This window comes from Phocoena phocoena, chromosome 9 (assembly GCF_963924675.1).
Source record: "Phocoena phocoena chromosome 9, mPhoPho1.1, whole genome shotgun sequence".
Taxonomy (NCBI): domain Eukaryota; kingdom Metazoa; phylum Chordata; class Mammalia; order Artiodactyla; family Phocoenidae; genus Phocoena; species Phocoena phocoena.
This window is the reverse complement of record NC_089227.1, coordinates 24,928,338-24,953,114: the sequence shown is the minus strand read 5'-3', so window position 1 is coordinate 24,953,114 and position 24,777 is coordinate 24,928,338. Positions and strand designations below refer to the sequence as shown.

Here is a 24,777-nt window from a genome sequence, read left to right as displayed (position 1 = left end):
TCTCAAGTCTCAGTTTCCCCTCCATCAATCCCATAAAGTAATTGAACACTTTTATTAATTACATTTCAAAAATTAATGACTGGTTGAAAATATTTCATTAAGAATGTTTTTATCATTTTAAGATAATGTAAAATAATGATGTGGTAACTTTTAAAAGAATATTTCCACACTTCAGTAGGTCAATTTAGTATCTGCTATAAAGTAGTTGTTTCAATTTCCCTTAGATTCGAAATAAAATGATAGATGGAGAAAGCGGAGAAAAAACATTCAGAACCCTGGTTAAATCTCAAGATGAGGTAAGAATTAAGTCAGGTTTATTCTTAAATTAAAATGTGTATATTAATAATGATGATTGATATTAGTGGTAAAGCAATATTTATTCATAAAAAGGGACATTTCTAGAAAAGAAAAATTGTTTAAGGCACTCTTTGCTGGAGGGACATTTTTAATAAGATTTTTAACTCTGAAATTTCTATAAAATGTTGCTTTAGATTTCTTGATGTATTCTTCTATCATTTACAATATGTTCTTGAAAATTATATTTTTTAATTTTTTTAATTGATGTATAGTTGATTTACAATATCATGTAAGTTTAAGGTATACAGCACAACGATTCAGTTATACATACATATATATACACACATACATATATATTCTTTTTCAGATTCTTTTCCCCAAAGTTTATTACATAATATTGAATATAATTCCCTGTGCTATACAGTAGGTCCTTGTTGGTTATTGAAAATTATATTTATGTCTCCATTTATTTTTTTACCAGTATAAGAAATAGAATACACAATATAATGTTTGCCATGTTCTTTTAGGCCATTTCAGTCATACAAATTTGAAGTTAATATTTAAGAGCTGTATGTTTTGTATGGTTTGTGCATGCAGATGTTCTAATTGTTGAGTTCCATATATTTTTTGTTTGTTTCTTGTTTCTGGCTTCATTTATCTTCTTTTACTATTTAAGCACTATTTCCCTGAATTTAAACCTGAAATTAAATCCAAAGATAACACAGCTACTGCCATAAAATCACGGGTACAGCTATGTAACACTTGTATTGTTTTATGTTGACGTGGAAAAACTCCGTCTATATGAGAAGTGTGTCTATTCATTATCAGTCACATGTGGAATAAATACACATTCGTATGTTTGAGGATTTGAAAAATGTGTAGAACTCCCAAGCTTTTGAGCCTGGAAATTAAATTTAAGCTTTTATGTATAATTTATGTCCGTTTCCTCACAAGCTCATCCCTTTTAAGTGTAACATTTCTCCTGAATTTCTCAGCAGAGCTTTCCCTAAGATGGAGCTAGTATCTAAATACAGTACTTCATTAACACGTGCCTTTTCTAATTTTAATATCATCAGGAGTCCCTATTATCAGAACCCAAGGGGAGGTATATACCAGCGTCAGTCTTTGTTGAAATGTCAACTCTGTTTACTTAGACTTTACGTGTGCTGTTTACCACTTCACTTTTCAGAGGAAAGATGTAAACCATTCAGCAGTTCTGCCAGCTTCTCCGTCTTGTTCTGCCAGCAAGAACTCTGGGACCTGCACGTTCTTTTTTCAACTTACAAATCAATTTTGTCTTTATTCAGTCACTTTGATATTTCTTTCCTTCAATTCACTTTAAATTCTTCTTTTTGACCAATATCCACCCATAGACTTTTCCTATTAATAATATCGAAGAAAGTAGTGTTTTGTATGCTTATTTCTCTAATCCAACACAGTTTTTGATATTCTGTTTTTTATAACTTGCTGAACAATACTAGTTTGCCATGGTTTTTTATGAGTATTAATAAATATGTAAACATTATTTCTTTTAATTTTTTAATGAATTTTAGGAGTCCAAAAATTTCCTGAGCACTTCCTGCCCTCCCTCCCCCCATCCTCCACACACCTCAGTAAAGCCATGGGGATATTTGATGTATAGAAGCAACACTGTGTAGTTGTTATAAAATGAACTTGACATCATACATTCTCCTTCATCCTGCTGACTAAAGTCCTCATTTCTTCATCAGTAACTTGTGGAAAAGAACAGTATTTCATTTACTCCAGGGAGTTGATTAAATGATACAATGACTGTAAAATGCCTAGATATTGCCCCAAACCAAGTTATATTCAGTGAATATTATTGTTCTGATGAGGATGATGAAGCTGGTGATAACTAAAAATGCTAAAAGATACATATGTGTCATCACCATACCTAATGGAAGAAGTAATGATCATTTCTTTACTACTGTTCGGTAGCTCCATAAGAAAGATTCAATATCCATGAAGTTATTTAGCTCTTACTTCCTTACCCTAGTGGATATAGTTGTCTTTCTAACCTTCAGTGATACTAAGTAATTAGTCTCTTATAATAGATACGTACTATAATAATGGCTTAATAAGAACAGTAATGTGCTAACCATACATTTGGGTCTAGACACAGTGCGCTAATTTCCTGATATTATCAATTTCTCTTCAACATACCCTACTATGGAAATATCTGAGCATTATCTGTTATTTCAGTCCTGTTTCAATATTAAAATGTATTTTTCAGGAAATGTTTTTAAAGTTTTGAGGTTAATAATTTGGCATAAATTACTAAGATTTTGCACTTAAACGTCCTTAAAATTTATTATGTGGGTATTTTTTTCCCTAAAATGTTGCTTTACACACACACACACCTCATAACAGAATAAATAATTGTAGAATAGTATAGATCAGATATTTGTGAAGAAGGTATTGAATGGTGACTGAATTTATAAATAGAGCCTAGCATTCTGTTCTTCATATAAATTCACTTCAAATGAAAAGTGATGATAACCATGTCCAACTCTTTTTTTTTTAGAGGTATATAGACAAAGGAAACAGGACGTATACATGGACCCCTGTCAATGGCACAGATTACAGGTAATTAACCTTATTTATTTCTATGTGTGCTGTATAAAAGAATGTTCAGTGCCTTTCACCTATTTTTATTTTTTATTTATTTATTTATTTATTTATTTTTGCGGTACGCGGGCCTCTCACTGTTGTGGCCTCTCCCGTTGCGGAGCACAGGCTCCGGACGCGCAGGCTCAGAGGCCGCTCACGGGCCCAGCCACTCCGCAGCATGTGGGATCTCTCCGGACTGGGGCACGAACCCATGACCCCTGCATCGGCAGGCGGACTCTCAACCACTGCGCCACCAGGGAAGCCCTCACCTATTTTTAAGTAGCCATTTTTCCAGTGGATGAATGTTGTCTTTACATACTCATAAGCTATTTTCAATATAATTAAAATAGAAATGTTATCCTTTCCAACATTAAAATGCATTAAAGTTATACATTCTGATTTTCAAAATGAGAAAGATGGGAAAAGCTAGAAATATAAAATTTAGAAATGAAAACTTGTATGATATACACATATTTGGTGTTTTATATATTTATGTTAGTAATAATAAATGTTGACATTTATTACTTTGTGGTCATCACCTCCACTGACCTCCTCATTTAAATTGTCATTCAGTTTACATTCCTTACATTTAGGTAGCAAATTAACTTAAAAATGAAACTTATTACATCATAGTATAATCTTATATAAAATGCTCAATTGATATAATTTAATCCCATGAGTAGAAATTCTGTAATATCCTGATCCCTTCAATTGACTGGACCTTGGAAAATTGGACAGACTAATACCCTAAAATTTCTTGGAAATTCTTCAGCACTTGCTGAGCATTTTTTTTTTTTTTTTTTTTTTGCGGTACGCGGGCCTCTCACTGCTGTGGCCTCTCCCACTGCGGAGCACAGGCTCCGGACACGCAGGCTCAGTGGCCATGGCTCACGGGCCCAGCCACTCCGTGGCACGTGGGATCTTCCCGGACTGGGGCACGAACCCGTGTCCCCTGCATCGGCAGGCGGACTCTCAACCACTGCGCCACCAGGGAAGCCCTTGCTGAGCATTTTTTGTTCTGTTTGCTCTAAGGTCACTGCTTTCCCTGTGGTCCTGCTTCATACAGCCTCATAATACTGAGGCTGTTACGAAAATGTCCTTCTTATTACTTATTCTCTCTTCCTCCTCTCCCTAACACCTTCCATCTTTGGATCTCATGTCACCGGACCACACCGCGCACCATTCTTCCCTTTGAACAGTCATCTCCCTCTGGTTCCTGTAAGATATCAGTTTCTGTGTGGTTGCCACCCTCTCCTCCATTCACATGGATCAGTGTTTCTCAAAATATTTGAGACATACCCACGCTTATATAAAATAAAACGAAAATTGTTTACTAAAATAAACTAAAAGAGATGAAAACTCAAGTGGAAAAAAAATGTTTATTACATTTCATAGACATGAAATTCATGTGTCAAATTGTTATAAAATTCTAAATGCTTACTCTCACTTTCTATGCTTAATTAATCATGAGCTGGTAATAGATAGTTTGCAAGTGGGCCAGGTCCCTTGACACACTTTAAATACCAGTGACGTAGATGATTTTTCTGGTGCCTGGACTCTCTTTTTTTTTTTTTAATCTCCTCCCCTCTGATGATCTTGTCATTCCCCTATCTTAGCTACCTACTCCAAGGTCATGTTTTACAACTCTAACATTAAGACTGCAAGTCCTACATAATCTTAATTTGAGATTTTTTTTTTATCCAACTCTCAGAGTAATACATTTTAGCTTTCCAGCCCCTCCTTCTAATAGTCCAACTGCAACAATCCTTTGACTCAATTGAGACCTGAAATCGATCAACCCCTTCGACCTTTCACTGTCCTTGCCTTCCTCACGTCCTTGTACCCCTCTTTATTCAACATAAATTCTTTGGGGCTTACTACATTCACTCTCTTACACATACCATCAACTCCTACATCATACTTAGGTTTGGCAAACAGTAGTTTGACCAGTCCCAATCCTGGTTAAATTATTACCAACACCACACTGCACCCACACAGCTACAAACGGGAGAAATAAAATATTCCTTGACTGGTGACATCCAAAATTCAGGACCTTTAACCTTAAGTGTACTTCAGTAGTGCCTGCTGATCTCAGTAGTCCAGTAAATTTAGGATGCTTCTAGATGACTTTTGATAGCCTCTCTTCACTCCTCAAACCCGTCTCTTTCCCATCCATTTTTCTCTCAGGTGATGTCTTTACTTCTGTTTTTCTCAGTGAAATAGGAAGCAATCAGAAGAGACCTTCTACCACATAACGACTTGCATCTATATCTCCATCTCCTATCTCTATTTCTATTCACAACACAATAACAAGAGTGATATTATTAATACTTGAGTTATATTGTTTCATTTCTCTAGTCAAAATTCTCCAATAATTTGCTATCTTAATCTCTATAAAATCCGAAGTTTGTCATGACCATTAGAGAGGACTTACAGCATCTGACCTAAGTTATCATCAGTTCTCTGAAGTTACCTTCTCACGTTCTCCACTGAACCACCTTCATGTTAGAGCTACACTATCCTCCTTGCTAGTCCTCATAAACCCGGGACCATTCTGCCTCAGGACCTTTGCACCCGAAGTTATTTCTGCCTAGGATGAATTTTCCCCAGGTATTCACATGCTTACTCCATCTTCACACCTTCACTTACTTTTTTGTCGCCTCAATAAGGCCTTCCCCAATAATCCTACCTAAAATGTAAAGTGCCTCATTATCATTTGATATTATATATGTGTATATGCACATACCCACACATATATATGAAGCATATATAAAGAAATTTATTTCTACTGTTTGTTGTTTGTCTTCCTTCACTATAAGTTCTAAGAGGGCAACGTTCTGAGATTGTTGGACTCTGAGATTCTAAGATTGTTGCCTGCTTCATTTATTTTTGAATCCTCAGCTCATAAGTCAGTGGCACACAGTAGACATTCTGTAAATATTTACACAGTTAAATAGTTAGATTTTCAATTTGTCTCATTCTGTCAAATCCAAATAATAGTTTCCAAACTTCCACTGCAATACTCAAATATGAGGGCCTCTTTAACTACATATTAATATACAGTTAATATGTAGCCTACTTAATAGGCTGTGGTGGACTCAACTGTTCTTTTCCTAATAAAACGAAACAACCCTCCTCCGCCCTCTGCCCCAGAACATACACATAACTTTTCAGGGGAGCCTAGAGTGCTGGGGATTCCCCTAGTAGTGGGTTGCTAGCATGGCATGCAGACTAGGTCTAGAAGAGGGGCACACGGTTACCAATGTCATGAGACACTACCTGCCAGTCTTTCTCCAGTTTTCCAGTTTTTGACATAATTTTGAACCTACTGAATGACACCAGAATGAATGTTTATTTTACTTGTGTCTCTTGATTTCTCTCTCTCATTTCTATTAGGCATCTCTTTACGCATATACAGTCTTTATGTACATACATAAGTAATTATTTTTCTTTCCGTTTCCATGGTTATTACCACCTTTCATTTTTTTGGATAAACTTGTCAGAAGGTGTGACAGCCAACAGGAAATCTGGGAGCCCTGTCTCGTTAGCGATGATTTCATGATAAAAGGAAATGTTGGATGCACATGTGGGAAAGTGCTCTCTGCCTTTGTTTCTTAGACAAACAAATTCTAAGTTAGAAAAACCATTTCTTTTTGACCCTGACGGTGAGTCAGTCTGATGGTTGGTCCTACTGCAGTCATAATTATACTCTGGGGGAATTTTAAATTCTTACTGTACCTTACTTAAATATGTTTTTAATAGTCTCACAAATGTCTCCTGCGTTCATCCCCTTTCCCTCACACACCAAGTTGTAATACAGGTGGCCAGATTGATGTTCTTTTCTCCAGTTCTGAGTACGTCTCTCCTTGTTCACAAAACTTTAGTCTCTTTCCATTTTTATCCAAGTTTGGATTCCAAGTCTGAAATTCACATCACACATTTCTAGCCTGACCTGTCTGCCCTGTCGTTTCGCCCACTGCACTGCACTACCCATACGAACCACTGTTCTCTGAACAAGCCCTAACTTCACACCTTTGCATGTTTCCTTCACACATTCTCTTCACAAATCTACAACTCAGAGCCAGATTAAATCTATTTCCATTGTAAGTACTCCCCTGAATCTCCGTACAAATAAATCCACAAATAAGAAGCTAGAAAACATATTACATCTAAATTGAAGGGAAAAAATGGCAGTGTTTTTATTTAATGAATTAGGTATCAAATTTCACTTAGTGATTTCTGTCTCCTTAAGCCTTGATATAACTTGATATAACATATTTTGAAATATAGTAGTTATTTTAACAGAATGTCCTCTTTTTTTAATGAAGAGTTTGATTTTTATGGTGATATAAATGAGTTGAAAAGTGTGTTATAATCCATTTAACTAAGTTAACCATGTTTATGGAAGTCACAAAAATATTGCATGGGCTCTACCATCCATCTGGTGGCCACTGGCTTTATTAGACTTTTATCCCTGGGAGAAAATAAAGCAGACTTGATTTGTTGGTTTTATGAGAGAGACAGCAAACACTGCATATGGCAGCATCCTTGACTCAGAATCTTGATTGAAGAGCTTATCTGCTATAGGTTGAAGAAATAACTGTTGCCTGAAGAAAAAAAATCATTAAATTATGTGTAACCATATTTTTCTATAAAATAAAGTATAGCTATTAATAGCAACCTGAGACTTGCAGGCCAATAAAATGTATATTCGATATGTCAGTTTTAAAATGTCTATTGTGTTCCTCATGGGTTTCCACACTGTTTTTTATGGTACATGAGAGGTAACCCAAGCTTACAGTGTGACACTGTAGCAGCCACATGATGTAATGTTATCGGTCTTAATTTGAAGTTTCTCTTAGCAATAAATGCTGATAGGGCAATAAAAATGTCCTAATTTCCCTTGAGAGGCATTTGTGGGAGACAGTCTTCAAATGCTCACTAATTCTGCTCTACATTTTATAAATGGCGAGTGAATCATGCAAGGTCATCTTGCTTTCAGACTAATTGCACTGCTTATTTTAATTTTAATCTCTGCCTCCCCTTAAAGGAAGTTACCTTTAAAATGAATGTGGAGATTTTCATCAAATCTACATAACATTTTATTTCTCTGACCTTTTCCCATAAGGAAAGTTTATGAATTACTTAATGATGGAGAAAGATTTGGGAATTGGAGGTAACAAGCATCCACTTATTTTGCTATCTTAACTGCATAATTAAATTGTAGCAAATAAGCCCTTGCATTTTTCCTCTTCATAGAGTGAATTTTTAGCATATATTCATAAGAAGAAAAACCTGACATTTTATATTTTGTCCTGTTCTATATTGCTCATAAAAAATGTATAACAGCATTACACTTTGGACATCCATCCTCAAAGCCTGGGAAACATGAGGCTTGAGTGATTTAAAAGAAGATCTTCTGCAAATGCCTAGAAATACTCAGAAGCCTAGAAATGCACACATTTTTTCTGTGCATTGCTAAATTTGGGGTTAAATTGTAAAAATGAATGCTGAATAAATTGCTCACATTAATTAAGCGTCGTTTTTTAATAATAGTTGCATTGGAAATCTTAGAGATAACCTCATTTTTGGCATTAGTTTGTTAGTTTCCTTCTGTATTCAAAGGATAGCAGAGACCATTTGCAACTGTGAGTATGGATGTGGAATAATTAGTTATGTTCTGCACACGTGTATCAGCCATCGTGAGAGTAGAGGAATTACACATATGCAGTTGTTACGGGAGAGTGCATCATATTCTGATATCTTTTAACAATTCCAATATTTTGTGTGTTTTATTAATTGTCAGCTTCAAAATGAGTGCGGTTACCTGCCTGTCAGCTTTTTAGTTTGTACAGTCATATTAAGACAGGGTTGGATGACGGGCTTGTTTGACAGTCCTTGCGCCTAAGATGTTCAGAATTTGGCTTAAGATTTGCACTGGAGCTTTCCTCCAGTGTGTACATGTACCATGGGACTAGAGTAGCCCATGGCTCTTGTAAACTATTAAAGTCAAGATGTTTTTCCTACTGTGCCTAACAGCAATCTGCCAAATGAACTTGAAATAAATACAGTTACACTGTTGGGTAAGAACCAATGGGATGAGCAAGTGCTAGAAAGGAACCTGAATTTCCCTTCCAAAAGACATGGGGGAAATGGCCTAGAAAAGAGTTGTACAATATTAGGTATTTAACCCCTCAAAAGAGACTATTTCAGATGATTTTATGCATTGTGTAATTAGTAATGATAATACTACTTCTTTCATTTGTAATTTTGAGTAGTGTACATTTGCTAGCAAGCATTGTAACATTATGTATAGTTCGTTAGGGAGGAGATAGCCAATTGGCAGGATATAATTACTTTGCTTAAACGTAGCCCTAGTATTCTTCTATTTTTGTCCACAGAGTATTTTAATATAGTTTTCTGAAAATACAGTATCCATGACATTTCTTCTTCAGCTGATTTATGGGCACATTTTGTAGCTTACTTTCCATGTGTCTCTTCTGATTCTCTACAGTGTAGAGAGCTGGATGGCAAGACCAAATTAAGTACCCTATTTGGTGAAAGCATTTCCTGTCAAAGTAATATGTCTTTTCCTTCCCACGAGGAAGATCTTCGGATTTTCCATGAACTTGATGTGTCTTTTTTCTTTAAGTTATGTTTCATTTTTGTTTGTTTGTGTTTATGCTTCTCTTGTTTCTATTGCAGTTTGGCCTTGGTTTTACCAACCTACAGTTTTTACTATATAAAAGCCAAAATAGAAGAGACAATAACTCAGGCCAGATGTAAGTACTGTGAAAGCGACTTCAGGGTCTGTTTGTTATCTCCTAGTGCCAGAGGTTTAAATACGTCTAGAATTTGGAATACCCAAGGCTTATACATTTTAGTGGGTGTTATTACCAAATCAGCAGCAATGATTCTAACCCATTCCAAACATGCAAGGAACAAGAAGTATTCTACATGGATAGAATATGAGCAGGTACTCCAGTCTCACTGGCAGTCCCTACCACCCTCCCCTGCCTTGCTTTGTGCTCATAGAATCATTGCAGCGCTGTGTCCTCTGTTGCTATTGTTTTAAGGGTCTGCTAGCTGGCACAAAATGTTTCACACAGTCTCTACTCATGGCACTCTGCTGGTAGTAGTAAAGTTTTTCTTTTCTTTTTTTTTTTTTTTGCATTTGGCAAGAATGATATTATGCTCCACATCGTCGACTTTGTTGGAATAAATTAAATTTTACTGGTCTTTGGCTTTGGTTTGGCAATCAACTTTCTTCTAATTATCCAAATTAATGTTTTCAGTAACTCAAATGGATCAGTTTGGGGGTTTTTTTAAGCGTCATTTGGAATGTGGAGTAATTATTAACACTAGTGCATATTTCAAGTCATTATTAATCTTTATTTTGTTTTGGGTGACTAGCTTCAGTAAAGTAAAATGACCATCATATCCTTTGCATATCACTCAATTATTCCTAACCACCTAAATTTTGTCCGTTACAATAAAGTAAAAAATATATACGCATATATATATGTATATACCTTTTACCTCTGACTGTACATGAACTACAGTTTCTTTCCTTTCTCTGTCAGTTCTTTTTTGGTCTCTGCAGTCCTGATTCTCATTGCACATTGTGGTAATTTAGACCTTTATATTTCCACTTTCACTTCATAGATAGATATGATGGTCTTTTAACAGCCACCAACTTTGCATGAGCTAGTTCTTCACTTGATAAATGAGGGGGTGCCTAGTGGGTCTTTGATGATTGGTAAATGCTTCTGTTTATAGGCTAGCATCATTGGTATTGCACTTGCGTTAGCCACTTTGCAAAACAGACCCCTGAAATAACCACAGTACAGAGAGGGTGCTCTAGTAGTAATTGACAGGACATATTTTCCAGTCTTCAAAAATATGTGTCTTTTCTTGCAGACTACAGCTGTACATAAGTAAACCTTTGATCTATGCACAATATTTTTATTCAAGAAAGTCATTGAATAAAATATTGTTTGTGACCCCCCTTTGCTTTTACCCTCTTTTTTTTTTGTTTCCCTGCTTTCTCTTTCTGATGGATTTTCCCAGCAAAAAAGGGCAGAATGAAGGGCAAGTATTTTCTTGTTGCTCAATTTCTTTTTGTTTAGTACACTTGACATTTACACTGATATTTCCATTCCTATTGGATACTATCCTCTGTGCTTCTCATTTGCTAGATTTTCCTCCATGATCACTTAGACCTTAGCGGCAAAAAAGGGGGAAAGAATATGCCTGTGTTTATATGCGTAACCTATTTCACTTTCTGTTTTTTTTCTTAAATACTTGTGTGTTTTTATCCTTGCACTTTCTAATTCATACTAATATGAAGAATGCTATTAATTCACTAAAGGCATTAATGGGTTTATTAAAATCATTTTCTTTATCATGATATTGGTAAAATATTTGACATTTTAAATAAATACCCCTGGTGTAACATTGACAAAAGTCACTTTTTAAAGGATATCTTGGTTATAGTAGGGTTAGTTAGTAAATGGGAAAATTATAGACCTAACATTGTCTTTGATATAACTGTTGTAATCCATGTTATGAAATTAAAATTGATTTTATTACTGTAAAGTATTGGGGATCTTTATATTCATTCATGTGTTTCAGTTTAGGATGGAAATAGTCTGTTTTTATTTTTCCGTGTAAGGTTATTTTTCTAATGCCTTCCTATTGACATCAAATCTCAGGATGCATATTCCGGTTTGTCTAACCCTGTAACATTATCTTTGCAGATTCAGAAACATTGAAGCCGGATAATTTTGAAGAATCTGGCTATACATTCATAGCACCAAGGTAGGTTTTGTTTTCTTTTTTTATAGCTCATTGTGGATATGTAGGGCTTCAAGAACAGGTCTGAGCTGGGGTCAAGACTGCTGTGGATTATGCCATGCCAAATTATGGAACCAAAGGAAACAATAACTTTAAAACTGAAAGAGAATGCTGTTCTTTCATTCATTTACTCATTCAGGTACTTAGCTACTGTGTGCTAAAGAATACGCTGACTTGGGGATACAGCGGTGAATAGGACAGATGGAGGTTTTGCTTTTGTTGGAACCAACAGTATATCCAAGAAAAACGAAGAGTTGTGAATTTGCATTTGTGACTATGTATACACATACAAACTCTCACTCACTTTCTGTCTCTACACACACACACACACACACACACACACACACACACTGAGATAGATATGCATAGATATGTACAGATATATACATATATGTGTACATATACACAAGAATGTGTATGCCTCATAGAATGACAACATCATTGATTTTTTTTAACCGAAGTTTTTGGGAAATATATTTTAATACAGTGAGATTTTCTCACATAATTTTTAAGATTAGCATTCTTTCCTCCTAACCAATTTTACTTCTCTCGCTTATAATCCCCCTTCCGTAGCTCTAATATACATCTTCACCTCTACCTCTATTTTCTTATAATTATTTGAAACTCCATTCAAGGATCCAAGATTATTCTTTATTTCTATTTCTTTCCTTAGTTTTTGACTCCCACTCTCCATCAGACACATGTAATAAGACAAATCAACAGAAGTCCTATTACCCTAGGCTACTGAATAAAATAGATTCAGAAGCTTATAGTATCCAATTCTCACAATTTTTCCTTCTTAAAGAAATTGCTCTAAGAAGGCTCCTAACAACTGGTCTCAGTTATTCTTTCTGTTTCTGCATAAGACTATCTGAATTTTTGGTTCTTATTGAAAGTAGGGAATATATATAACTTTTTGAGAAATCTCTGTTAACTAAGCATATTTCTGGCTTTGTGAGTGACTCTGCCCTCAAGCAGTGTTCCTGCTTGAACTGCCTTCAGGCTTGGACACTGCTGATCCCACGCTTTGACATTCTGCCTCCTCTTGCTTAATGACATACTTTTCTGGTTTTCTTCCTCCCTCCCTGGCTGCATATTCAGTCTCTTTCATGAGCTTCCCTTCTTGTGCACATCACTCATATGAAGCTGCTGGCCTGGGCTCTCTTATCTTCCTATTTTGAGTCTACAGACATAGCACAGACGCCCACTATTCTGTGTCTACAGTTTGGGGTGATGGCTCCCAAATCTACAGGATGTTGGTAACATCTAGAAACAAAATAGGCATACTGTGTGGTTTATTGACCTTACATTATAATATAAGATCAAACAATATATTTCCAGACTTTATGTCTACCCTACATATTTTAATATGAGACTTCATGTTTATGGAGCCTAATAGGAATCTCTCTTCAAGGTGCTCCAATTCATGATCTCCTGAACATTTGTCCTCTTTGGAAAACTCTTCTTTCTGTGTTGCCTCAGTGACAAAAATACTGTTCTCCCCAAATACCCAGTCTTGAAACCTGATAGATGTCTTTGCTCCCTTTCCTTTATGTGGAACTTCTGGTCGATCAACAAGTCTTGCCCCATAGAATTGATCTTATGAGTATCAGGTATGTCTGTCAAACTCTGCTGCCTTTGTTCTAGTTCAGGCTAGTGCCTTCCTCACTTAAACTACTAAGGCTGCCTCTTAATTGATCTCCCTGCCTCCAGTATTTCTCCCTTACTTCCAATTTCTGTCTCCTTTCTGTAAGCAGAGCGAGTCTCTAAACTTTCAATAACATTATGTTTCTCATCTGTTAAATACTAACCAGTGGCTTCGTATTATCCCCATGATAATCGATACTGTATAGGAAAGCTTTCAAATCTTCTGTCACTAGGTCCCAGTTTACCAGTGTGGTTCCCTATACTCTAAATCGGGGGCTGACAAGCTACAGCCTGCAGTTTTACGTATAAAACTTTATACGTAAAGTTTTATTAGAACACAGCCGCAGGCATTTGTTGACGTATTGCCTGTGGCTGCTTTCACTACAAAGGCAGAGCCGAGGGGTTGTGGCCTAGACCTTTTAACCCATAGAGCCTGAATCATTTACTCTCTTGCCCTTTAAGAAACAGTCTGTCAACCTCTGCTTTAAAGTCTAGCCACACTAAACTTTTCTTATTTCCTAAAATGCATTGTTTTTTCCTCCTTACTGCTTTTCATCCACTAATTTTCTTTTCTATTTTGGATTGAACACACACACCTCCAGTCCTTCCCAAACTCCAACTTCAAAGCTCCTTGATCTGGGAATTTCTTTCCCATCATCACTGGATTAGACATCCTTGCTGACTGCTTCATAGAATCCTGTATTTCCCGTACTAGAGTACTGGCCACATTTCATTTTATTTTCCCCAACACAGACATGACGGCATCTGTTGGACTTACCATTCAATACTCAACATCAAATCTACTGATTGGCACACAGTGGAGGCCTCATAAATAGTTGACGACTGGAGAATCTATAAATGTATGAAAAGTATTTTTAAAATCATATTATTATAATACCTACAATCTTACTAGCAATTTTTTGATACAAGTTACTTTGGGCCACTGCTAAAACTAGTTTTAGCTGGAAAGCAGAATATTACTGTAGCACAGGGGTGAGAAGAGGTTGAGATACTGGGTGCCCTGTGTTGATGAGACTCTCCCTTCGAGCATGGTAAACGTCCAGGAATTCCCAGAGAAGATAAATATATCTCTCAATCTCAATTCCCAATTCATAGACAGTGGATTTTGTTATAGTTCAGCAAGGATTAGCATATGGATCATTTCTGTGGCCTGTCACGTTCAATATCAATATGACTGGCTGGAAGACTAGAATTCACCTGTGTGTTCGGGGAAGGAGCAAATAGCAGAGGAGGGAAGAAATGTTGTAGCTTGTGGGAGAAACAATGAGTGTTCACCCCAGTTAACATGTGTTAAGCCTTTTACATGTATGATTTACATGTATGATTTGATTATATTTACCCCTCAAAAGAGCTCTATAATAAATTAGTGTTATATATTATCCTATTTCACAGATCCGGAAACAGTTTTAGAGATGTTAAATAATACGGGATTTGAATCTGTTTCCTTGCTACTCTAAGGTATAAATATCTACACTGAATATGCAAATACTTAGTTAGGGAATCTCAAAAGAATGTCTAGTACAGCTGAGTAAAATAGTTTTGTAGGGAACATTTCCTGGAAACATGAGCATTGGATGTGTATTCAAAGATTTGTGGAAAGTAAACTGATAGAAAATTGGGATAAAGAAAAAATTGGTGAGAAAAGGGAGACGTTTATGTAGCATAGAATATCCAGCATATGTTTTTGTCACTGTTATTAATGGGAAACAGTGAAGCAAACTCTAGAGAAAGACTTTCAGGATCTGTTTCCCAGATTTTCATGGTCATAGCTGTGTTACTCAGATTCTCTGCATCTTAGTTTCTTTACTTGCAAAATGGTGCTAACAATAATACCTACCTCGTATAGTTTTTATAAGCTTTAAGTGAGATAATATTGCATGCAGAATATTTAGCATACCTCTTGGTATGACATGATCTTAAATAAATATTATTTATTATTTTATTTATTTATTTTTTTGCGGTACGCGGGCCTCTCACTGCTGTGGCCTCTCCCGTTGCGGAGCACGAGCTCCGGACACGCAGGCTCAGCGGCCATGGCTCACGGGCCCAGCCACTCCGCGGCATGTGGGATCTTCCCGGACCGGGGCATGAACCCGCGTTCCCTGCATCGGCAGGCGGACTCTCAACCACTGTGCCACCAGGGAAGCCCTTATTTATTATTACTGATGGTTATATTAAGAGGTCAGAGCAGGAGGGATAGTTATTTAATAAAACATGTTATGGGAATTTCCTGGTGGTCCAGTGGTTAGGACTTGGCACACTGCCATGGGCCCGGGTTCAATCCCTGATTGGGGAACTAAGATCCCGCAAGGCATGTGGTGCGGCCAATAATAATAATAAAGGATGTTAAAAAGCAGTTATTTTAAAATAATTTAAAGAAGAAAGCTCATGAAATTTAAAGGTAGAACCATTTTTGTTAATTCTTAAATAATTAAACTCTTTGATCCTAGTTAGTACTCGGTTTTTGCAATTTCCTTAAATTTTGAAAACTACTGGAAAGGAAAGCATGGAGAATACAGATGTGTGGAGCATTATTCCTATCTTTAAGAGAATTACAGTCATAGGGATGAAAGTCTACAACATGGATTAATTTTTCTATCTTTCTTGGATAATCAGAAATGAAAAAGCACTTCAAAGATAAGTTAGAATAAGAAAGAAAAGTATGTGATCACCAGTAATTCAATGCTAATCTGAGATGTATGACCTATGTAAGTTCGTGGAATAGAATGAGAACAAACTGACTTTCTAGAAATAAATAATTTGCCAAATTTCTAATACCAAAGATCTTTTAGTTTGCAGCCATTTAAGTTACAAATCCCATTTTGGTCAGAAACACAAAGTGACCAAAAAAGATTATATAGCTTTGAGGCCCTGAAGGTATTTTCAGCAAATCGAAATTGAATTTGTTCCTTTAAAGCCATCCAGAGGTTTCTCCACCTTGCTACTTTAATCTTTTTTAGGGGAAAAAAAAAAAAATTCCTTAGAAAAGTAATGATCAATATGCCTAAGATTGATCTCTTTTAGAAAAACAGTGCCTCATAGAAAGTTTATCAGCAGAGTCTATCCCACACGTCCTGAGGGAACGCAGCAGTGGTGGTAACCACAGTTATTGCCTGTCATGCACTTTCCTGGGGTGGTTCCTTTGGGAGAGACCTTAAGAAATGCTGATTATCTCCAGTTGTCAAGCTCCCAGGCCTATGCTGAACAATCCTTAGGCTAACAGGCAACCGATGTTGATGCTGTCTGTCTAGACGTACATTCACATCCCAAATATTTCAGTCAGGCTCTTGCTACTTACTACCTAGTGCACAGGCACCCTGCTCTGCCTGGTGTGTGACTTTCTGTTGTCCCGGCTCATTCTTACTACTGGAGAACTCATTCCCCTGACACAACATTCAGCGTTGTGTTTTCTCACGTCGCAGTTGTTTAAATTCTTTCACTTCTGCTCATGTCCTAATTCAACAACTCTCCTTAATGGTAGTTCAGCACTTTCACTGCTTTTGCCATTAGGATACATCAAAAGGTCAATAATATCTTTAGACTCCTTCAGAGTTGGGCACAGGCGAGCCAGCAAGGATCAAAACAGAAACAAAACATAACATGATGACGTTGTCTAAACTAACTGCTCACAACACGGACAGCCTTCTATCGGTAGAGGTCAAAGCTGCTTTTGGCCTGAAGCTTTGTAAGTATAAAAGCTCACAGAGTGAAAGTTCAAAGCACAGTGTAGGTTATGTTAAAACACTAATTAGGGATCTGAAGACTTGGCTTCCCCTCAGGGCTCGACCACTTGCTAGTTAGGTGCCTTTGGGTAAATCTTTTTACATCTTTGAATCTCAGTTTCCTCACTATTAAAATATTAAATTACCTTCTGATAAAGGTATTTTTAGGATTAAGTGATTAAAAGAAAATTTTAGAAATGCCTTCTAGACAATAACATGGAATTTTTAAATTCCATGTTTTATTAATGATTTTATTAATAATTATTTCATTTAGTCCTTCTAAAACATTCTATTTAATCCTTCTAAAACCTTCCCATCAGCTTCTAATTCTGTGCGATCCTAGTTCAACGTAATTGGCCTTTTGACTTCCAGGCTAGTGTTATTTCCAAAAAAGCATAGCATTGTGGGAAGAAATCAACTTTAGCTCTGTCAATAATTTAATGGGTATTATGAAAACTTTTTAAACCTTGTCTCTAAACGAAAATTTTCCATGAACCGAGAAGTCTTGTTTTTGAAGTTCTGACATTCTTTTCCTCTCTGCAGCTTTGTATTTAGATGTTTACTTTTTGCATCTGAAAATGTTTACTTTTTGATTGCATTTTTGTCTTGACTATTTGATTATCCAGTCTGTTAGTTGTATTAACCTAGTTATTATAATTGCAATCTTCTTATAATATTTATGTTGCCTTACATTTATTCTTAATTTCCGAAACACTTAGGACAGCAGTTCTCAAAGTATAGAACCCTGTGGGGGTTCGTTCCAAAGTCTCTTTCAGAGAATCTGCACGGGCAAAGCTGTTTTCCTAACAATGTTAAATGGCATTTGTGTTTTTCATCGTATTGACATTTGCAGTGACAGTACAAAAGCAATGGTGAGCTGATACCTTATCAGGAATCAAGACAATGGTACTAAAGACTACTGGTAGCCACCGTAATCTTCATTGCCAGGCACCCACATTGGGGAAAAAGCCAGTGTCACTTTAAAATATCCTTGATTAAAGCAGTAAGAATTATTAATTTTACTGAGGTTTACCCATGAGTATATGTCTTTTAATACTCTGTGTAAAAAAAAAAAAAAAAAAAGGAAGTTTTACTGCATACCAGAGTAACTTGCCTATCTCCAAAAATTGTGTGAATTGAGAGCTAAAATAGGAGCTTCTTGCTTTTTTTCCATGAGATATCATTTTACTAGAAAGAATGAATGACAGAGGAACTGTGGTTATTCAGACTTGGGTATTTGGCAGACATTTTCCCAAAAATTAGTTAAGTGAGCCTTTTACTTTGAAGAAAACAACTGAAAGTATTTGTTCCCAATGACAAAACCTGAACTTCAAACAAAAATTAGAATTTTAGGAAAGTTACATATTCATTACTGTAAGCATGACAGCTTCCCCATAGTTATAGACTTATCTGGTGAGATCAGTGATGTTATTAATCAATGTGAATTTTCATTATTGTGTAATAAAATATGTTACCGTTTAGAACATCTGCATTATTCATATCTTCCAAGTAACCAATTTATGATGTGATAAAAATCATGATGGGTAAAAGATTCATTCAAAATGTAAGATGGTACATTGAATTTTAATATAACAGAGTACAAAATGTTCATTGGTATTGTTTCAGATTCCATAGCACAAATTACGAATCAAGAAATTGCAAATAATCAAGTTTTAGTGTGTTACTCAAGAAAAAAGAACACCCACAATTATCTGAAAAGATTATTAAAATAATTTTCCTTTCCAACTGATGATCTGTGTGAGCACTTACTTCTTTCATGTGCCAAAACAATCTTGCAGTCAGCTGAATGCAGAGACATTAGTGTCTTTTCTTAAGTCGGTAATTACAGATATGTGCAAATAACTAAATCAATGCCACTTTATTTTACTCGATTTTTTAAAATAGTAATTTCTCAAAAACACGTTAACACAATGGGTTTTTTGTAGATATTTGATAAATATATATCTTTAAATTTCTCAGTCTTAATTTCTATATGTAAATTGCTAACCTACCGCATAAAATGACAATAGTACAGTAGGAGTAACAGAAGCCGACACTTATTGGGCACTTCTGTCCAGAGTTCAAATGGTTAATATATTTAATATATATAATCCTGACCACTTGATTTTAAAGTATTATTCCATTATAAGGAGGAGGAAATGGAGATAACCAGAATTCAACAGCTTGCAAAGTCATGCAGCTAGTAAAAAGTTTAAAAATTAAGTGTTTTCACTACCTATGCTTACTGTGTACATTTTTGTCAAGTTGTGATTTTAACACCTAATATCCTAAACTATTTTTTTCAGAGATTACTGCAATGATCTTAAAATATCAGATAATAACACCGAATTTCTTTTAAATTTTAATGAGCTTATTGATAGAAAAACTCCAAACAACCCATCATGTAAGTATGCATTAATTTGCAGTAATTGCTTCACTGTGGTTATATCCAAAGTAGTCAAATCGTGGTTCAATTTAGTTTGTTGGTATGCTGGTTTATTTATTTACTTTTTGAAGTTTTAATAGTAATAATTTGACCCTTAATTTTTTTAATATATTACAGAAATTTTATTCTGTTATTAAGTAAAATCCAATGTTCAAATCTAGGTATTCAATATTTGCAAAAGGTTAGATGTAAATAGTATATGCTTATTACCTTGTTCCTCTCAAATTTGGGAAACTGAATTTGGAATGATCTTTTGAAGGTTCTTTATTGCATTGTTCTTTCCTCTACGCAAAGGAAAACACATTTTATTTTATTTATTCTTTACATCTCTATTAGAGTATAATTGCTTTATGGTGTGTTAGTTTCTGCTTTATAACAAAGTGAATCACTTATACATATACATATGTTCCCATATCTGTTCCCTCTTGCACCTCCCTCCCTCCCTCCCACCCTCCCTATCTGACCCCTCCCGGCAGTCACAAAGCCCCGAGTTGATCTCCTTGTGCTATGCGGCTGCTTCCCACTAGCTATCTATGTTACATTTGGTAGTGTATATATGTCCATGCCTCTCTCGCGCTTTGTCACAGCTTACCCTTCCCCCTCCCCATATCCTCAAGTCCATTCTCTAGTAGGTCTGTGTCTTTATTCCTGTCTTACCCCTAGGTTCTTCATGACATTTTTTTTTCTTAAATTCCATATATATGTGTTAGCATACGGTATTTGTCTTTCTCTTTCTGACTTACTTCACTCTGTATGACAGACTGTAGGTCTATCCACCTCATTACAAATAGCTCAATTTCGTTTCTTTTTATGGCTGAGTAATATTCCATTGTATATATGTGCCACACCTTCTTTATCCATTAATCCGATGTTGGACGCTTAGGTTGTTTCCATCTCCGGGCTATTTTAAATAGAGCTGCAATGAACATTTTGGTACGTGACTCTTTCTGAATTATGGTCTTCTCAGGGTATATGCCCAGTAGTGGGATTGCTGGGTCATATGGTAGTTCTATTTGTAGTTTTTTAAGGAACTTCCATACTGTTCTCCATAGTGGCTGTATCAATTTACATTCCCACCAACAGTGCAAGAGGGTTCCCTTTTCTCCACACCCTCTCCAGCATTTATTGTTTCTAGATTTTTTGATGATGGCCATTCTGACTGGTGTGAGATGATATCTCATTGTAGTTTTGATTTGCATTTCTCTAATGATTAATGATGTTGAGCATTCTTTCATGTGTTTGTTGGCAGACTGTATATTTTCTTTGGAGAAATGTCTATTTAGGTCTTCTGCCCATTTTTGGATTGGGTTGTTTGCTTTTTGTTATTGAGCTGCATGAGCTGCTTGTAAATTTTGGAGATTAATCCTTTGTCAGTTGCTTCATTTGCAAATATTTTCTCCCATTCTGAGGGTTGTCTTTTGGTCTTGTTTACGGTTTCCTTTGCTGTGCAAAAGCTTTGAAGTTTCATTAGGTCCCATTTGTTTATTTTTGTTTTTACTTCCACTTCTCTGGGAGGTGGGCCAAAAAGAATCTTGCTGTGATTTATGTCATAGAGTGTTCTGCCTATGTTTTCCTCTAAGAGTTTGATAGTTTCTGGCCTTACATTTAGGTCTTTAATCCATTTTGAGCTTATTTTTGTGTATGGTGTTAGGGAGTGATCTAATCTCATACTTTTAAATGTACCTGTCCAGTTTTCCCAGCACCACTTATTGAAGAGGTTGTGCTTTCTCCACTATACATTGCTGTCTCCTTTATCAAAGATAAGGTGACCATATGTGTGTGGGGTTATCTCTGGGCTTTCTATCCTGTTCCATTGATCTTTCTGTTTTTGTGCCAGTACCATACTGTCTTGATTACTGTAGCTTTGTAGTATAGTCTGAAGTCAGGGAGCCTGATACCTCCAGCACCGTTTTTCGTTCTCAAGATTGCTTTGGCTATTTGGGGTCTTTTGTGTTTCCATACAAATTGTGAAATTTTTGTTCTAGTTCTGTGAAAAATGCCAGTGGTAGTTTGATAGGGATTGCACTGAATCTATAGATTGCTTTGGGTAGTATAGTCATTTTCACAATGTTGATTCTTCCAATCCAAGAACATGGTATATCTCTCCATATATTTTTATCATCTTTAATTTCTTTCATCAGTGTCTTATAATTTTTTGCATACGGGTCTTTTGTCTCCTTAGGTAGGTTTATTCCTAGATATTTTATTCTTTTTGTTGCAATGGTAAATGGGAGTGTTTTCTTGATTTCACTTTCACGTTTTTCATCATTAGTGTAAAGGAATGCCAGAGATTTCTGTGCATTAATTTTGTATCCTGCTACTTTACCAAATTCATTGATTAGCTCTAGTAGTTTTCTGCTAGCATCTTTAGGATTCTCTATGTATAGTATCATGTCATCTGCAAACAGTGACAGCTTTACTTCTTCTTTTCTGATTTGGATTCCTTATATTTCCTTTTCTTCTCTGATTGCTGTGGCTAAAACTTCCAGAACTATGTTGAATAAGAGTGGTGAGAGTGGGCAACCTTGCCTTGTTCCTGATCTTAGTGGAAATGCTTTCAATTTTTCACCATTGAGGATGATGTTGGCTGTGGGTTTATCATATATGGCCTTATTATGTTGAGCTAAGTTCCCTCTATGCCTACTTTCTGCAGGGTTTTTAACATAAATGAGTGTTGAATTTTGTTGAAAGCTTTTTCTGCATCTATTGAGATGATCATATGGTTTTCCTCCTTCAATTTGTTAATATGGTTTATCACATTGATTGATTTGTGTATATTGAAGAATCCTTGCATTCCTGGGATAAATCCCACTTGATCATGGTGTATGATCCTTTTAATATGCTGTTGGATTCTGTTTGCTAGTATTTTGTTGAGGATTTTTGCAACTATGTTCATCAGTGATACTGACCTGTAGTTTTCCTTCTTTGTGACATCCTTGTCTGGTTTTGGTATCAAGGTGATGGTGGCCTCACAGAATGAGTTTGGGAGTGTTCCTCCCTCTGCTACATTTTGGAAGAGTTTGAGAAGGACAGGTGATAGCTCTTCTCTAAATGTTTGATAGAATTTGCCTGTGAAGCCATCTGGTCCTGTGCTTTTGCTTGTTGGAAGATTTTTAATCACAGTTTCAATTTCAGTGCTTGTGATTGGTCTGTTCATATTTTCTATTTCTTCCTGATTCAGTCTTGGCAGCTTGTGCATTTCTAAGAATTTGTCCATTTCTTCCGTGTTGTCCATTTTATTGGCATAGAGTTGCTTTTAGTAATCTCTCATGATCTTTTGTATCTCTGCAGTGTCAGTTGTTACTTCTCCTTTTTCATTTCTAATTCTATTGATTTGAGTCTTCTCCCTCATTTTCTTGATTGAGTCTGGCTAATGGTTTATCAATTATTTTTATCTTCTCAAAGAACCAGCTTTTAGTTTTATTGATGTTTGCTATCATTTCCTTCATTTCTTTTTTATTTCTGATCTGATTTTTATGATTTTTTTCCTCTTGCTAACTTTGGAGTTTTTTTGTTCTTCTTTCTCTAATTGCTTTAGGTGCAAGGTTAGGTTGTTTATTCGAGATGTTTCCTGTTTCTTAAGGTAGGATTATATTGCTATAAACTTCCCTCTTAGAACTGCTTTTGCTGCATCCGATAGGTTTTGGGTCATTGTGTCTCCATTGTCATTTGTTTCTAGGTATTTTTTTATTTCCTCTTTGATTTCTTCAGTGATCACTTCGTTATTAAGTAGTATATTATTTAGCCTCCATGTGTTTGTATTTTTTACAGATCTTTTCCTGTGATTGATATCTAGCCTCATAGCGTTGTGGTCGGAAAAGATACTTGATACAATTTCAATTTTCTTTTTTTTTTTTTTTTTTGCGGTACGTGGGCCTTTCACTGTTGTGGCCTCTCCCATTGCGGAGCACAGGCTCCAGACGCGCAGGCTCAGCTGCCATGGCTCATGGGCCCAGCCGCTCTGCGGCATGTGGGATCTTCCCGGACCAGGGCACAAACCCGTGTCCCCTGCATCAGTAGGCGGACTCTCAACCACTGCGCCACCAGGGAAACCCTCAATTTTCTTAAATTTACCAAGGCTCGATCTGTGACCCAAGATATGATCTATCCTGGAGAATGTTCCATGAGCACTTGAGAAAAATGTGTATTCTGTTGTTTTTGGATGGAATGTCCTATAAGTATCAATTAAGTCCATCTTGTTTAATGTATCATTTAAAGCTTGTCTTTCCTTCTTTATTTTCATTTTGGATGATCTGTCCATGGGTGAAAGTGGGGTGTTAAAGTCCCCTACTATGAATGTGTTACTGTCGATTTCCCCTTTTATGGCTCTTAGTATTTGCCTTATGTATTGAGGTGCTCCTATGTTGGGTGCATAAATATTTATAATTGTTATATCTTCTTCTTGGATCGATCCCTTGATCATTATGTAGTGTCCTTCTTTGTCTCTTCTAATGTCTTTATTTTAAAGTCTATTTTGTCTGATATGAGAATTGCTACTCCAGCTTTCTTTTGGTTTCCATTTGCATGGAATATCTTTTTCCGTCTCCTTACTTTCAGTCTGTATGTGTCTCTAGGTCTGAAGTGGGTGTCTTGTAGATAGCATATATATGGCTCTTGTTTTTGTATCCATTCAGCCAATCTGTGTCTTTTGGTGGGAACATTTAGTCCATTTACATTTAAGGTAATTATCGATATGTATGTTCCTATTCCCATTTTCTTAGCTGTTTTGGGTTCGTTATTGTAGGTCTTTTCCTTCTCTTGTGTTTCCTGCCTAGAGAAGTTCCTTTAGCATTTGTTGTAAAGCTGGTTTGTTGGTGCTGAACTCTCCCAGCTTTTGCTTGTCTGTAAAGGTTTTAATTTCTCCATCAAATCTGAATGAGATCCTTGCTGGGTAGGGTAATCTTGGTTGCAGGTTTTTCTCCTTCATCACTTTAAATTTGTCCTGCCACTCCCTTCTGGCTTGCAGAGTTTCTGCTGAAAGATCAGCTGTTAACCTTATGGGGATTCCCTTGTGTGTTATTTGTTGTTTTTCCCTTGCTGCTTATAATATGTTTTCTTTGTATTTAATTTTTGACAGTTTGATTAATATGTGTCTTGGTGTATTTATCCTGTATGGGACTCTCTGTGCTTCCTGGACTTGATTAACTATTTCCTTTC

At 36.1% G+C, this 24,777-nt stretch overlaps 1 protein-coding gene across 7 annotated transcripts in view; it reads left to right on the top strand.

Moving 5' to 3' along the window:
* Positions 1–24,777, top strand: part of CACNA2D1 (calcium voltage-gated channel auxiliary subunit alpha2delta 1) — a 504,876-nt gene that overhangs the window by 441,511 nt on the left and 38,588 nt on the right. For 3 of the 7 annotated variants that reach the window (XM_065883782.1, XM_065883783.1, XM_065883779.1), the window contains 6 exons: positions 225–296; positions 2,843–2,904; positions 9,634–9,710; positions 10,999–11,019; positions 11,688–11,748; positions 19,481–19,578. In XM_065883782.1, coding sequence (XP_065739854.1) covers positions 225–296; positions 2,843–2,904; positions 9,634–9,710; positions 10,999–11,019; positions 11,688–11,748; positions 19,481–19,578 — 391 coding nt within the window. Of the gene's footprint in view, positions 1–224; positions 297–2,842; positions 2,905–9,244; positions 9,248–9,633; positions 9,711–10,998; positions 11,020–11,687; positions 11,749–19,480; positions 19,579–24,777 lie in introns of all 7 variants that reach the window. The other 4 variants (XM_065883785.1, XM_065883784.1, XM_065883781.1 and 1 more) reach the window with 2 other exon arrangements.